Source organism: Periplaneta americana, chromosome 9 (genome assembly GCF_040183065.1).
Source record: "Periplaneta americana isolate PAMFEO1 chromosome 9, P.americana_PAMFEO1_priV1, whole genome shotgun sequence".
NCBI classification, from domain to species: domain Eukaryota; kingdom Metazoa; phylum Arthropoda; class Insecta; order Blattodea; family Blattidae; genus Periplaneta; species Periplaneta americana.
The window spans coordinates 134,215,905-134,232,493 of record NC_091125.1 but is presented as its reverse complement, the minus strand read 5'-3'; the positions used below and the strand labels follow the sequence as shown (position 1 = coordinate 134,232,493).

The following is a 16,589-nucleotide window of genomic DNA, read 5'->3' as shown; positions in this document are numbered from 1 at the left end:
CATTGTCCAATAGCACTGGATATGTCTTTGATCAAGCCGGTCCCAACATTCAAGAAGGCGTTGTACGAATTCTTGTTTTGTAGTAAACTGCTTTTTGTAGTTGACTCCATATAAAATAGCCCATAGGATTAAGATCTCGTTTGAAACTCCAGCGGAAACCATCAGAGAATCAGAGAAATGCGACCTTTCACGCAATAATCTCTGAGGAGGGATATCATGTCCGTATCTTGCTAATCAATCGTTGTACACTTGAAACAGTGTTCTCGCTGAGCGTAGTTCCTTACAATTTGACGGGCAGATAAATTATCATATTGGTGAAAATGTTTAATGAAAATCTTGTCTTCGTTCGTTAAGCGACCCATTGTTCACAAAATGAGAACTTGAAACGTAAGAAAACAAATGGTGATAGCACAACAAACGGCTTGGCCTGCTGAACTCGTAAAACCATAATGCTTAGTTCGGCATAAACGATCGATTTTGCACTGTCTTACAAAAAAAAATGTTTAATAAATGATACAAAATTAAATAGTGTTTTCCCGGTCTACAAGAACTATGAAATTTACCTGTGAAATAAACTGTCAAGTGAAATATAACCATTTAAATTTTGCACGTTTTTGAGCCCAGTGTGTATTTACATAATGTTAAATGTGTAATTTCAATATTATTTCACGTTTCGCAGAAATGGTCGGTTAGTGTTAATGAGACGTAGGGCTCGGAAGTTAATGACGTAAAAATCACAGGAAATGACCTATAAAATGATTTTAAATTCCTGAAAAAAAAAAAAACTTCAAAATTTAAAAAATGACCATGATTTTAACACTAGAATACAAACAAAATTATATAGTTCCAAGTGTGGAAAATACATTGTCACAAAACTCAGTCACTAACTGTCGCAAAAAACTTTGTCTGCTTTATTTTACTTTCGGCATTTCTATGTCTTAACTTGATTCAATATTTTTTCATTATGTATGAAGTTTCCGATAAGCAAGTTATAATCTTAAGTATTCCGGTTCCGCCGGACACACATTAGGTTAAGAGCTAATGTACACCTTGAGCGATTCTCAGTCATAACCAAGCCATCGGGAAATAAACATCATACCCAGACCATGCACGTAAGTCACCAGCTCTATCTTAGCATTTCAACATTAGCATTTATTAAACGTAAATTACAATATCAAATTTAATGTTCACGGTGCACAATGGCTAGACTGAAAACCGCACGAGGTCAATAAGAATTCTGTACTTGTTTAACAACTCTTCCACCAAGCTACAACCAGGTAATACAAAACCTACATTACGTACGACGTATCTAATGCGAAATAGTGCAGCATATATGAACATAAATGAACATCAAAATAACTCAACAAAACTACAGTGTTTTATAGTGATTATCAGTGCAAGTTAATTTTAACATTTACCATTTTATTGGATATTTTATAATATTTAACCACGATGATCCACATTAAGAGAAGACTACTCTAACAACATGTCATCGAAGTGATCACGTGAACTATTGTTAACATATATATTTTTATCTATTTCATCCTCAATGTGTTTTTATGTAGTTTATTAACAGCATCAATGATGTTCATCAATATTCCAATTCCACAGTCAGGCAGACCTATTTAAATGTAACAGGCATTCGCATTTGAAAATGGTACACACGTACTGCTATAAATGTAATACTAGATAAGCACAGACTGTTTAATTTATTCAATATACTAAGATTGATTCAATATATTGACTGCGGGCACTGCGGCTTTTCTGTTATGTTGAATGGGAGGAAGCACGCAACACACGTGATCACGAGTCAAGGCTGAAGGAACCCCAAAATTCTTGCAAATTGCGTAAGCAATCTGCAGTAGGTTCTCGAATATAGACTACGACTAAACAGGGAAAAAAAAAGGTCCGTTCATGAACAAAAAAGGACAAAAATGCAACAAAAAGTAGAACATTTTCTAAAAATGACCAATAGACAATGAAAGACCAACAAATTAAAAACAAAAGACAATAAAAGTGGGCTATATTAGTTGGTGTTGAAGAAAAAAACGAGTTTGTATTGCATCCTGCATTGTCTGTGATTTCGCAGGAATATTATATTTCATCAACATCCGAGTCCTAACGATGTTTCAATATTTAATGCGTTGCTATAGAAATATTGTCAAGAGTCAGAGTGTAGAGCTGAATTTAACACACACTGTAGAGTATATTGGTTGCAATGACTCGGAGTGTAATTGTTTCATGTACTTTTCCTGAATAATGCATAAAGAAACTTGGTATACCAAGAAACGGAATAAAACTTTGCTACAAAAAACGACATCGTGCCTCTTGTGAGAGCAGGAATCTTTCGCAGTCTTGTGATTCTCTTTAGGGAATTACCAAAGCGGTTGTTAATTACGTGAGAAATTTATCGCTGGTGGCACAGAAGTCAGTATGCAGCCCATTAAAACTTTTCATAGTTGGACGCCCTGTCAGCTCGTTATAGCACGTTTGTGCGGTGCCGGCGGGTGAACTGTCTCTTAGGAGCACTGCAGATTTCTCTGAAAATAAAAAATAGTTTTGTCTCTTCGCAGTCTGGTGTTTTGCGAGATAACCACCAGAAAGTGTTGAGAGGTGTCTGTCAGTGTGAGAAGATTATTATCAGCAATTGTGGACCTGGGAGCAAGAGTGGTCTAACCAATATTAAAAGCTTTGCTGTGGGAGAGAACTAAGTCATTAATTTAGTGTTCTGCCCAAGGGCAAGTCTTTCACTGCAAACCCAGCCTTCTCCAATCTTTCCTATTTTTTACCTTCGTCTTTGTTTCCTCATATGATCCATATATATTAATGTCGTCTATCATCTGATATCTTCTTCTCCCGTTCACCATCCCTTCCAGTGTATCCTTCAGTGGCCAGTTTCTTCTCAACCAGTGACCAAACTATAGTCCCGTCGCTCTAAGTTCTGGCAGCCGAGCACGTTGCAGGTCGGCTACATTTAAACATGTGCGTCTTGTGATTCGCTGATGAAGATGTTAAGCATTTCCTAAGGCTGGATAAATAATTAATATATAATCGCCCGCCATTTTGGCTCTTTCGTTGGCGTTCGCAGAAAACACACGAGGACGTTATTTGCTGCTCAATTATTTGCTGAATTACAGTGCGTTTGATTTATTATCATAGGAGCTAGGACATGTTAATATTTAACGGTGTGGCAAATAGATCCCTCGTATGGTAGCTCGGCAACGAAAGAACAAAAATGGCGAACGAAACTACCTATCTATATCCAGACTTAATCAATTTACACATTCTTAAGTTTAAAAATAAAGTGAAAATGTTTGTATGATATTTGATAAATTTTATTATAATTTTTTTAAGTGTTACTAGCATTATATGGTACTAATTTTTATTGCATTTATCTGATGCATGTAACCTATAAGATAAAACATTGTAATAAATATAAATAGATCATTTTCTTAATTAATAACAGTGTATATCCCCAATAAATGATTCCTTAGCATCGCCACAGATACACTTGATTATACTTGTCACTAGAAAGTTATTGAAATTAATATTTTCCCCGCCATTCATAAAATATTTTGATATGATACCTCTTGCACAAAAGGAGAGATCTATAACTGAATCTCGATTAATATATTTCAGTATTATTTGTATTTATCCTGGTAATAATGAACAGTTTGACTCGTAGACATTTTGTTTTTACAGCATTAACTTCCCATGATTGTACGAGAAGATTCGAAGAGAACGGCAGTTACGTAGACATTCAGCTCCCCCCTACTACCAATAATGCACAACACAATATCAATACGGCGGTTGCTGTCGTCTGCGATACAATGAACTTTTCTGTTGATTTTCGAGTTTGGCATTTTTTCCGGTTATTAGGCTATATGCTTATTTAAGTTGTGTTAACTCTCGCTAGTGGTTTTATATTTTATTTTATCCGTCTTAGTATTTATTTTATTATTGTAAATATTTTTGTTTTATCATTATTATTATTATTATTATTATTATTATTATTATTATTATTATTATTATTAATGAATTATTTTGTATTACAATCTTTGTATCATTTCTGCCACGATTATTCTATTATTATTATTATTATTATTATTATTATTATTATTATTATTATTATTAATGAATTATTTTGTGTTACAATCTTTGTATCATCTCTGTCACGACTATTCTATTATTATTATTATTATTATTATTATTATTATTATTATTATTGTTACTATTATTTTATATCATCAGCATTATTATTTGAACCCTGTAAAATTTATGTAGACTACTGGACTGTACCCGAGCACGAGCATATGCTCATTCCGGGTATCTATCCAAATGTAAATTCAAATGTAAATTGTAAATAAATTTGAATTTGAATTTGAATTTATAGAGCCTTGACTTCCTAGGACGTAAGCAAAGAGGAGGAGTCACGCCGGGAATAACAGCGTCGCGACTATAATTTTTTTCCTCAGTTTCAGCATTATTCTTTCGTCACCTACTACAGTGAGACTTCCCTTAACGGACACTTCTCAATAGCGGACATTTTAAAATTCCTTTGCAAAATAACATTGGCCATTATGATAAAATTCTTCCAAATAGCGGACATTCTCAATAACGGACACTGAATTGTATCTCCAAACAACAATTAAAACTTCCAAATAACGGACAGCGTGAAAGAAAAAAAAGAAAAAGACGGTTGTAAATTAAACGGAATTCTAACGGAATTCTTTGCAACAATCATTATCGTGCATTTGAACGTTCTTGTACTTTATTGAAGGTAAGCAGCACAGTTGTTAGTTGCGACACTGTACGTGAACAGTCCGTACTTTCTTAGTTTGTAGAGTTGAATGTTCGGAAGTACAGTCACATTAAAAATGTCACAAAAACGTAAACGTTTGTCACTAAAAGAGAAAGTGGATATTGTAAAGCATAATGAGAAGGAGAAATTAAGTGTTTATGAGCTGGCCACAAAGTTTAATGTGGGAAAAACTCAGGTTAGTGAAGTTTTGAAAAACAAGGATGTTATTTTCAAATCATACACTGAGAATGCAAATAAGAACACAAAAAGAGCTTTGACAGTTGAAGCAGTTTTTTCTTCAGAAGAATGATGCGGAGGGACTCAAAATGACTCAACTACTGATGCATATTGAAACTAAGATATCCAAAATTCACAATAAACAATCAGAAATTCTAGATTTCTTTGTGTAAGGCGAAGTGGTACAGTGACTGATGTTTATTTCATTTACAAAACATTTACTGGTACGATTTCTCTCACAATCTCACTGTATACTGTACTGTACTGTAAAATATAGTGTTGAATATATATGAGACATTTTAATGTACTGTATAGTACTGTATACAGTACATACCAACGATTTTCTAAATAGCGGACACCTCAATTTTTCCCCGGCGGCGGTGTCCGCTTTTGGGAAGTTTCACAATCAAGGAACACTAGAGCTGAGTTTTGAAATTTATACAATTGTTATCCCATTTATTTTACTCTTAACTGTTTGTTAGATGCATTAAAATAAGCTATGTTCAGATTTTGAGCTCAACCGGAGTGCTAATTTCAAAGTTAATTTGATTTTAATTATGCAAATTAGTGATATAATCAGATGCATTCCGTTTAAATACAACAAGTTCATATTTTTTCATATCGATTCCTGATTCTCGGGAAATATACTTTTTAACGTTGAGATATTTGTTATAACTAGGCTAGTTTAGGCACAATAACTTTTCAAAATGAGCAGGCTGTATTTTATCCAATTGAATTCTTGAATTCTTTGAAACCACATAATTTAATACTTAGTTTTATATACATATTTATTTATGCAAAGGAGGGGTAAACAAAGCATTTTACACACATCAAAAAGTAACTCAGTGATATTTTTGTTATGTTGTTAATGTTAGTATGTGAATGTACGTAAGCCTACTGAAAATAACACTGTATTAATTCTAAATTATACGTCTGTCAAAATATTGTTCTTGTCCGAAAATGTGTTACTGCGAGATTCTATCTGTATAATCACGTTGCTAATCAATAAGCATTGTGAGAAGAACAAGATCTTAATTTCTAAAATATACGTATCCCAAAATATTATTTTTGTTAAACAATGACTTATTGCGAATTTATATAATGTATCTTTGTTTAGTATACAAAATAAGATATAATATAATTAATGTGTCCTTAATTTCTGAGATATAATTTCTCAAGTCATATTTAAAAAAAATGAGTACGATATAAACTGGCGTATAGCGGTCAAGGGGTATAAAATTTTCGAATATAAATTAAATTACATGACGTATATATTGATTCTTTGGTATGACCGATAGAGAGATAATTTTTCTGACGGTGACACCCCAACGGGTTAAGACTGTTAACAAGGGAATTCCCTATTTATCGTCAGCTCTCTTTGAAGTTCAAATGAAAGCACACATAGTCATAAAATTACGTGAAATGTGTGTCAGAACAGCTTCACATCAGTGTACAGATCTTACATAATTTTATCTCTGCCTCTGTGTAACGTCACATTTGCGGTGGGGAGAAAAAGAGATGGGTGAAAGGTTGTAATGCTTTTTAATACTCTAACGTCCGCGAATAAGATAAGCCACTTGAAATTTAACAGTCATTGAACACCAGAGATGAAATGTAAGATCTGTAGAACATTGGGTCAACGCTAAGTGGATGTATAAGTACCAAGAGGTGTGTTTTTGTTTTGCTAAAATTGAAGACAATGCTAACCCATTTAAAGTTCATGTAACTGTAGCCTGTATATATTTTCGTTGGTTTTACTTTGTTTATAGTTTGATTTTTTTATTATTTTATTTTATTTCTGGTGATGTAGATGGTCTAGTGGCCTTAACTACACCAGATTAAATAAATAAAAGAAATAAAAAATATATAATTAAATTTAAAAAAACAATTGAATGCAAGGCTCATGATGCAAAGTTTTCTTCTCGGTGCCTGATCTACAACAGCTGTTTTAAATTGAGTTAACCCTGGTAGGCATTAATTAATTCATGTAAGTGACGCTATGTAAATAATCATCTTCATGAACGAGGTTGTCTATAGTTGAGTTTCCGAGATTTCCGACAAGTCTAGCAACCAGTTTAATTAAAAATAAAAGCAAAAATGAAAACCCGGGCAATGCCGGGTGTTTCCAGTTAGTAAATAAATAAATATTATTAAACTAGTTTTATTTCCGTACATAACATAGCGATTTTACCTGTTTTGGTGATATTTTGTAATAGTTGGCAACATTGAAAAGACTGCCATAATTGGCTTTAGTAACTAATCTTACGTTAACACCTAATAGGCCTACTATGCATACATAGGTATTAATATTAGTGATTAGCGAATCTGTATAGGCCTTCATGTTTTAATTTATTTCTGGAATATAAATCCTTTGAATAATTTCGAGGGAAAAATTGTTCCGGGGCCGGGTATCGAACCCGGGACCTTTGGTTAAACGTACCAACGCTCTCCCACTGAGCTACCCGGGAGCTCTACCCGACACCGATCCAATTTTTCCCTCTATATCCACAGACCTCAAAGTGGGCTGACAACCGTCAAGCAACCAACATTTGAGTGCACACTAACTCTGTGTGACTTTAAATTGTGGTTTTCTGTTACGTACAGTGACGTGTATTATGCAAATTAAGCTTTCAGGAATAACTCCCTGTGAAGTTAATTTGAATAATTTCGAGGGAATTTAAAGTCACACAGAGTTAGTGTGCACTCAAATGTTGGTTGCTTGACTGTTGTCAGCCCACTTTGAGGTCTGTGGATATAGAGGGAAAAAATTGGATCGATGTCGGGTAGAGTTCCCGGGTAGCTCAGTGGGAGAGCGTTGGTACGTTTAACCAAAGGTCCCGGGTTCGATACCCGGCCCCGGAACAATTTTTCTCTCGAAATTATTCAAATTAACTTTACAGGGAGTTATTACTGAAAGCTTAATTTGCATAATACACGTCACTGTACGTAACAGAAAACCACAATTTAAAGTCACACAGAGTTAGTGTGCACTCAAATGTTGGTTGCTTGACTGTTGTCAGTCCACTTTGAGGTCTGTGGATATATAGGGAAAAATTGGATCGGTGTCGGGTAGAGTTCCCGGGTAGCTCAGTGGGAGAGCGTTGGTACGTTTAACCAAAGGTCCCGGGTTCGATACCCGGCCCCGGAATAATTTTTCCCTCGAAATTATTCAAATTAACTTTACAGAGAGTTATTCCTGAAAGCTTAATTTGTATAAATCCTTTGATTGTATTTAATTAATAGCAAGGGGTGTTACGCGTGTTGCAGAAGGGCGGAATATCAGGGAGGCGTCGGATAATGTGCTGCTCGCCATGCTGAAGGTGCTGCGCCGCGGATCCACGCGCTACCTGGCGCTGAGCGCCGTGCTCCTCACCATCCTGCTGTGCCTCTACTACGCCAACTACAACACCGCGTCGACCGGCAACTCCACTGTCGTCACTTCCTCCGCGTCCGTGCCGGACGCCGCCAAGCTACCGGCGGCCGAGCAGAGGAAGGAGGAGGATGCGCCGCCTCCCCCGCCCCCGGCCAACCAGGGTCCTCTCCCTGCGGAGGAGCGGCCTCCCGAGCCCGCCGACCTCCTGGAGCCTGAACCAGACACAGTCATCTCTGCGGACACGTGCCCGGCCATATCCACCGCCAAGGCGGACGTGGACACGGTGGAGCAGTTCAAGAAGTTTGAGTTCCAGGTAGGAGTCTGCTCTCTCTTGTTTTTGTATCTAGGTTGCTATGCCAATGCTGAAAATTCATTTGTTTAGGTCCCTTTATCACAGCTATTCACATAATCTTTTTTTCCATAGTCGAAAAAGTCCGTTTTATGTTTTTTTTATTCATGGGTTGCTATGTCAACGGCGAACAGCTATTTTTCTAAGCTACCTAGATCACAACTCCGTATTTGTAGAGTCTTTTCTTCTGTCGAAAAAGTCCGTTTTATGTTTTTTTTTTTTCATTCATGGGTTGCTATGTCAACGGCGAACAGCTATTTTTCTAAGCTACCTAGATCACAACTCCGTATTTGTAGAGTCTTTTCTTCTGTGAATATTCAGCGAATTCTGTTGTCATACATTTCCGCATTAGATTCTATGATCAGTAACGAGTACATATTTTTCTGAGCTGTCTTTTTTTAACAACTTATTGCATGGCCTTCGTGCCAGTCGCGCGCCGCATTTGCATATTCGACGAACTTTGATAAACTTTGAACTATCAGAATTTTGTGGCATAGCTCTCTCTTGCAGTGAACCCCTCAATTGGTTTGTTTACATTACACTGTGATTCGTTCGTTAGTTAAACACAAAGCTACACCTTCAATATGCTTATATCATGGCAGAGTTCCCATGCACCTGCATTGCTAGCCACGCTCACTCCCTCTTTCAACAACAAACACTATGCATATCTAACCTTGTAGTGTCTGTGGGTAAATTCCTATCTTTAATTATTACTTATTTTACTATAAACCCACTCTCCATTTGCATATCGAAGCAAAAAATGACATTAAAAATACTGTAGTTTTATTTCCGAAACTGGGTGACGTATTCTACGTGCCTGGTGTATATGCTCATTACAGCACAGAATCTTTTTTTTTTTCATAGTCGGAAAAATCTGTTACTTTTTTGTTTTTGCTGTCATGGGTTGCTATGTCAAGGAGGAACAGCCAATTTTTTTAACTACCTTTACCATAACTACGTACATATTTTTATAGTCTTTTTTTTTTTCTGTGCAAATTCGGCGAACTCTGTTTTCATACATTTCTGCATTCTTCGGTTGCTGTGATCAGCAACGAGTAGACATTTTTCTGAGCTAATTTTGTTACAAGTACATTGTTTTAAATTCACTGCGGGCTAAAGCAAGGAGATGCACTGTCGCCTTTACTTCTTAACGTTACTATAGTCCAGAGTATGCCATTAGGAAAGTCCAGGATAACAGAGAGAGTTGGGAATTGAACGGGTTACAGCAGCTGTTGTCTATGCGGATGACGTGAATATGCTATGAGAAAATCCACAAACTATTAGGGAAAACACGAGAATTTTACTTGAAGTAAGTAAAGAGTTAGGTTTGGAAATAAATCCCGAAAAGACGAGGTATATGATTATATCTCGTCACGGGAATATTATACGAAATGGAAATATAAAAATTGTAAATTTATCCTTTGAATAGGTGACAAAATTCAAATATGTTGGAGCAACAGTAACAAATATAAATGACACTTGGAAGAAAATTAAACGCAGAATAAATATGGGAAATGCCTGTTATTATTCGGTTGAGAAGTTTTTGTCATCCAGTTTGCTATAAAAAAATCTGAAAGTTAGAATTTATAAAACAGTTATATTACCGGTTGTTCTTTATGGTTGTGAAACTTGGACTCTCACTTTGAGAGAGTAACAGAGGTTAAGGGTGTTTGACAATCAGTCGGTTTTTCATGTGGGAGTGAAGCAGTAGCTATTTCAGGTCAGAAGAGAGAGTTAAGAAAATATCAGGTTTGCCATGCTTTCCAACAATAAACATAGCGTCTTGGTATAGCTGCTGCATGTTTCGTGAACTACCTTGAAATGTAAAGGGTAGAATCATTTTATCCTGCTATAAGAGATCTTGCTAAAGTGATCGGGACACTACAACATTTTGTAGGCCTCTTATTTTATCAGAAAGTAATACCTTTTGGTCTTTCTTTAGTATTATAATTTTTGCGCTTCCTCTAGACAATACTAAAGAGAATCACACATATAAATATCTACATCACTTACTTACAAATGCCTTTTAAGGATAAAAATATCATGAATAATAAAGAGAAATCAGTCTTTTTACTTCGGATGTACTGTTTTTAAGTCATCGTATTGCTATCTGTAGGCCAGCTGAAAATTTTTTCATAAAATACCAAAACTGACTTGTGATTCCATACTTCGTTTTTTCCAAGTATTAGATTAGTTTCTGTTTTATTGCAACATTTCTGCTGGGTAGAAGGGGCTTGTTGGTAGAAGAACATTTTCTCGTTGAAGTGCCATAAAGAATGTGTGGCTTAATCCATTGATATTACTGGATTCTTTGATGTATCCAACTCTGTCATGTGTACTTATGCTGAAAGTGGAACAGGATACAGATTGCAAAATTGATTCTCTGATTTCTTTGTTCTCTGTTTCTTCAAAAACAGCATATTTTTGTAATATTTCTTCTGTTTTCAGCTATTCCCACACAACCATAATTACCAATTGAATAGTTTTAAAATGGCGCATGCCAATGTGTGTGATTTTAACTTACCCCTAACAAGCCAACGAAAAATGTTATTGGCGTCATTCCAAACAAAAACGATGGGTTGATCACTTTTGAAACTACGATAAAAATGTAAAAAATTATGTCTTACATCTTTTTTTTTTAATTCAATACAATTATAATCTTTTTCTTATATTTTGTGGTGCACTAGCTTATAATAAATGTTGAATTTCTCCATGGATACGATATACTGTATGTAATACAGCCCATTATACCTTTACGATCCTAAAAAATCTTTTTTGCTCGACCATGCCGAAATGTAGTAATTATACACCTGGTAGCAGCCCTTTAATGGACCTCATTAAAGTACACCTATTCATTAAAGTTCAGGTGTTCCACCAATCAGAAAATACCATTGTACCAATATGAAAGCGCAAGTATCGATTATTCTCGGATATGCAATCGAAAGACAACAATAAATCAATAAATCACCTATATCTGAAATAAAGTCAGTTCTGTTACTATAATAATTAGCGTTAATTGTAAATAATATTCAAATAAATTCAATTTGTCATCTCGTTTTTCAATGTCTAATTCAATTTCAAGGTTATATCAAGATTAATGTTTATTTTACTCTCTAGATTATATCAAGGTCAATGTCGACATTTGTTTCTCGGAAAAAATCGATACTTTCGCGTCTGCGCACATCTCACAATTTACGAGGTATTGCACAAGGTCAGTTCCGCTCCTCAGTCAGATAAGAATAACATGAATACTTATGAATAATTTCAAGTTAGAAATATGGTCGAGCGTAAAAAATCGTATGAAACTTGACTATAATGGTAATTAAGACGCTCGTATGAAAATTATGAAACTCGTTTGCGCTCGTTTCATAAACATACTTGCATCTTAATTACTACCGTTATAGGCTCGTTGTATAATGTACTATTATAGGCCCTAGAGCCAAAAAAATGTCAATTTGTGTACTTATACCTTTATTTATTTAATTGGCAACAACTTATCTTCAGGTTGTTTGGCTTTAATATCAACTCCAGAAGGAATTTGGGTTTCAACAGATCCCGACATCATTTCAAACATAACATAACATTGTTTATTAAATTCAGAGACTGGTAACTTAACAAATAAGAAATAGCATCATGTATGGCCTCCTTCAACGAATCATTTTTATTCTAAATATTCTTTTTTTCAGTATACACTGTCCTTAGATACCAAAAACAAAACGCGATAAACAAGACATACAAACACAAAGCGAATTTTTAAATTAAAACTCTTATTAAAAAGTTTTAATTTAATCAATTACGGACTATTGCGTTACAAAATGATGTATGAACATTTAGCGAAATTTTATGTTTAAACCTCGGACCACTTGCACCCTCGGGCCAGATGCTCTCGGCACCAATACCGTAGCCCTCGCTATAAACATCTCCATTTCGCTGTTTATACAGAAATTACTATAATAACGGTATTGTTCTGCATTTTGTTGCCTCATTCAGACTGTTATGACAACGCAAAGTCAAACCACAGCATTGTCGCAGTTTTAAATTTATATATTTTGTAGATTATATTTTCGATAATAAAAGCCTGTGATTTTCGCTTTCACAAATGGAGATTGGTACGCGAAAGGCAAACAAAAATTTGAAGATCTAAGTTTATTAAAGGGCTAAGTGCCAATTTTTCAAATTTCATTTTATTCGATCTGAGATAAATCCGTATGAGCATATCACACTAAATGGGGTATTGTCGTATTTCTATTGTAAGTAGCTCATTCGTACGCCGTACGATGATGTTGGATGTACCTGAACATGCATTTGTCAGTGTGTTTTACATAAATATTTCAGAAACTTGTTTGTGGCACTTAGCCCCTTTAGAAAGTTAGACCTTCACTTTTCCTAAGAACGCTGTTAGGCCTGTGTATTTCTATACATTGATATCCCGAACACAGACTTGTACTTTCTTAAATCTGATACAACATACAAACAGTGCTCTGCTGTAAGAAATCAATTTAGAGATTGTTTTGAAAATAAATATTTTCAGTTCCCTTTCACGGAGAAAAATGCTTTCTACGTATGTCGTCAGTTTGCATACAGCGACTCCTTCTGAAGTATGGACGGATGGTTTTTTATACTTAGTCCCCGTGAATCAGTATATTCAATACAATTATTATCCGATATAGTTATGGAACCGTACTATAAGCCTCCTGAATGTTTGTTTTAATTTTTGCTTTTACCCACTGTTTTCCGTAGCGAGTGACTTCTGTAAACGGCCGTCCTGGCATCGTTTAAGCATTTTGGTGCACATCTTTCTGTTTGTGATCTGTGTCTGTAAACGTCTTTCCATTGCTTGACCCAGAGCAACAATAACTTTATTTCGGATGTCTCAAAAATGCATTAATTAAATTTAAGCGGTGATAGAAGAGTTCAAAAGGAGCATTTTTTGTCAGCCAACTTAGGGTCGATCTTGCCTTAGTCTGCTTAGAGCGCTGTGTCACATGAAGCACGTCACCTTGCTGGATAGAGCTGTTGTCTGCTCAACCCGTGCACACAGCGTGTAGGTAACTAAGTATGGACACTTCGCGTCGGTACCTTTGATGTAGCCGGACTGATTTCAATGACCTTCAAGCCAGCTAGAGCGTGAGATTCTGCTTTCTCCCTAGAGTTGGTGCTGACATCACACCAGCTAGCAGTCGACACAGCGGAAATATAACACATAAATTAATACATCTAGGTACTCAAATAAAATAAATTGAATCCATAAAATAATAAATCCGTCATTAACTGTAATGTCTAGACTCTAGAGTTCCTTTATAGTAAGAGTTGAGACGTTGACCCCAACAAAAATTAAAATATGTAATGATTTGATAGCAGTGAAAATGGAAAAACAAAACTCTTATGAGAAGTAAAACCATATACCTATATTATATTATATACAAATATTAAACAAATTTGATACATAATTTTATAATGTATTATATTATTTTATAGTATAATTTATTATATCTGAAATATAAAAAAAAATATTATTACAACTAGTTTGTCACTGAGAAATAAGGAAAAGCTGTTAACTTGAATTTATTTGAAGCAAAGCGTTACTGGATTATGCAATGAGGTAGGCGATGTTTGGATCCTGTGTCCCAACTGTATACTCAATTATTATCTTAGCATATGCTCGATTACACTAACCTCTAGCGCTTGAAAGTGGAACTAAACGCCGGCGCACAGACAAACAAAACACAGGAAAATTCGCTCAGTGTCCATTCTTTATAATCCCTATTCGCTGGTGCACAGAGTTTGAACACCATTGAACCACAGGCCAGTATATACAGATGAGCAGAATGCATAGGGTATATGCATCCGTTTGGCAGTTGAGGCGATACTAGCCCTCCTCATGGCTAGCTACTAGCAAATTCGTTACAGACGCCCTACACTTGCAGACGAGAAAATATATTTTCGTTAGCACGTTCTTTTGGAAAAATAAACACATTTCTTACTTTATTTAAATACTGGAAAGCAGATTTTATTTATTTTTAATTAAGTACCTGTATTAAACTCAAAGATGCACTAGTTTTTAGGTATAATTAATTCATATTTACTTTACTTTTGGATAACTGGGACTAATATTAACTACGAAACTACAGTAATAAAACATTAATTTGCATATAGCATTGCAACAAAATAATAATAATAATACTAATAATAATAATAATAATAATAATAATAATAATAATAATAATAATAATAATAATAATAATAATAATATGAAATGATTGTACGTTCTACTTATATCAAAGTAAGAATGAATATTTATTAACTACAAATAGATTTTTACCCTGTAGTGCAGCGCCGGGCATGAGAGCGGCTCCATTTAGTCGGCCAGAGCTGCTCTCGCTCCGCAAGGCACTTCAATTCCAAGCCAGAGCAGAACGCTCACGCAGTGACGGATTCACATTGCAGCTACATTCCCTGCATTAATATAACAAGAGCCACGGTTCTATTCATTCAGTCTGTCAGTACATAATAGTTTATAAGGATAATATATCAATCCATTGTACAGTACAGACTTTTTAACACTCTTATTAATTTAATGAAATAAACTTCGCTCTACACACACATACACACGTACACACAAATCATTAGACTATATGCACAATGCTTTAACAATCACATAATGGTATTAATAATATAAACATATGCAATAAAGGATTTAAATCAGAAATTTACTGTCCTTGTAAATTTAACGTTATATTATTGGCTAAGACCACACCGTGCATGCGCCTGGCTCGTACGGAAGTGGCTAGAAACACTTTTGTTTTATAAATTTAATTTGTAATCACTAGCTAGCTAGTTAAATAGACACAATAACACAATTAATAATAACCATTCTCTTAAACTTTTTTTTTGTATGAATAAACTATTGTAACAAAATCGTACTTCTATCAGTCTGAAATTAATAAATATTTGCTATTGAAACAAAACTTTTTCAAACTCAATAACCAAAATAACTATCTGGTGTTTTCCGAGACTTATGAGATCGTTTCATTTGCAGAAGTCGTTTAATGTTTGGAACAAATGAATTAGCCATGTTCAAAATATAATTTAGGTTTTCGTCTGACATAAAGCTTCTCAAGTGGATGCATCTTCGAAGTTCGCCATCCTACTGCAGAGTCAACCACTGCAATGACAGCGAGTGACGTACAGTATGCAAACGTCACACCGCTCGGGAGAAATGCTCTTTAAAGTAAACAGCGCTCATTTCTCAGAATGACGTAATGTGCCCGGCCCTGCTGTAGTGGTTACAGGCAAAATAGGGTTGTATAAAGACAAGACATACATACATACATACATACATACATACATACATACATACATACATACATACATACATACATACATACATACATACATACAGAAGATCGAAAGAAATATAGAGTATAACATATAAACAAACAAGTTAACGAGAGCAAATAGCAGAACGAATAAGAGAATTTAACAATCCCAAGCTTACAAAGAGATATTGCGCGTACTATAGGCCTACACACTCTTCACTACTAACATTTTCAACACACTCTGTAAGCCTATATTCTCAAATAACTACACATCAAGCGCACTCATAGAATGAGGTTTGGATAATATCACACTGAAATTGAAAACAAACACAATCAATTTTATTAAAACAAATGTTTATTAACCTAACATTGATCATAATGAACTTTTAACATCTCATACAACTTGTTTTCGCAAACAACAGAGTTACTACCATATAAAGTCTAGTGGAGGAATCCCGGCTATGCCATATGCCTAGTAGCTAGGAGCGCTGCAATCGCAATAGTCGCAAA

The 16,589-nt window shown here is 35.0% G+C and overlaps 1 protein-coding gene across 3 annotated transcripts in view; it reads left to right on the top strand.

Annotated features, from left to right (window-relative positions):
* Window positions 1-16,589, top strand: part of alpha-Man-IIb (alpha-Mannosidase class II b) — a 1,305,824-nt gene that overhangs the window by 561,821 nt on the left and 727,414 nt on the right. For all 3 annotated transcript variants that reach the window (XM_069835935.1, XM_069835933.1, XM_069835936.1), the window contains one exon: window positions 8,306-8,724. In XM_069835935.1, the coding sequence (XP_069692036.1) occupies window positions 8,350-8,724 (375 nt within the window). In that variant the 5' untranslated portion in view covers window positions 8,306-8,349. The remainder of the gene's footprint in view (window positions 1-8,305; window positions 8,725-16,589) is intronic.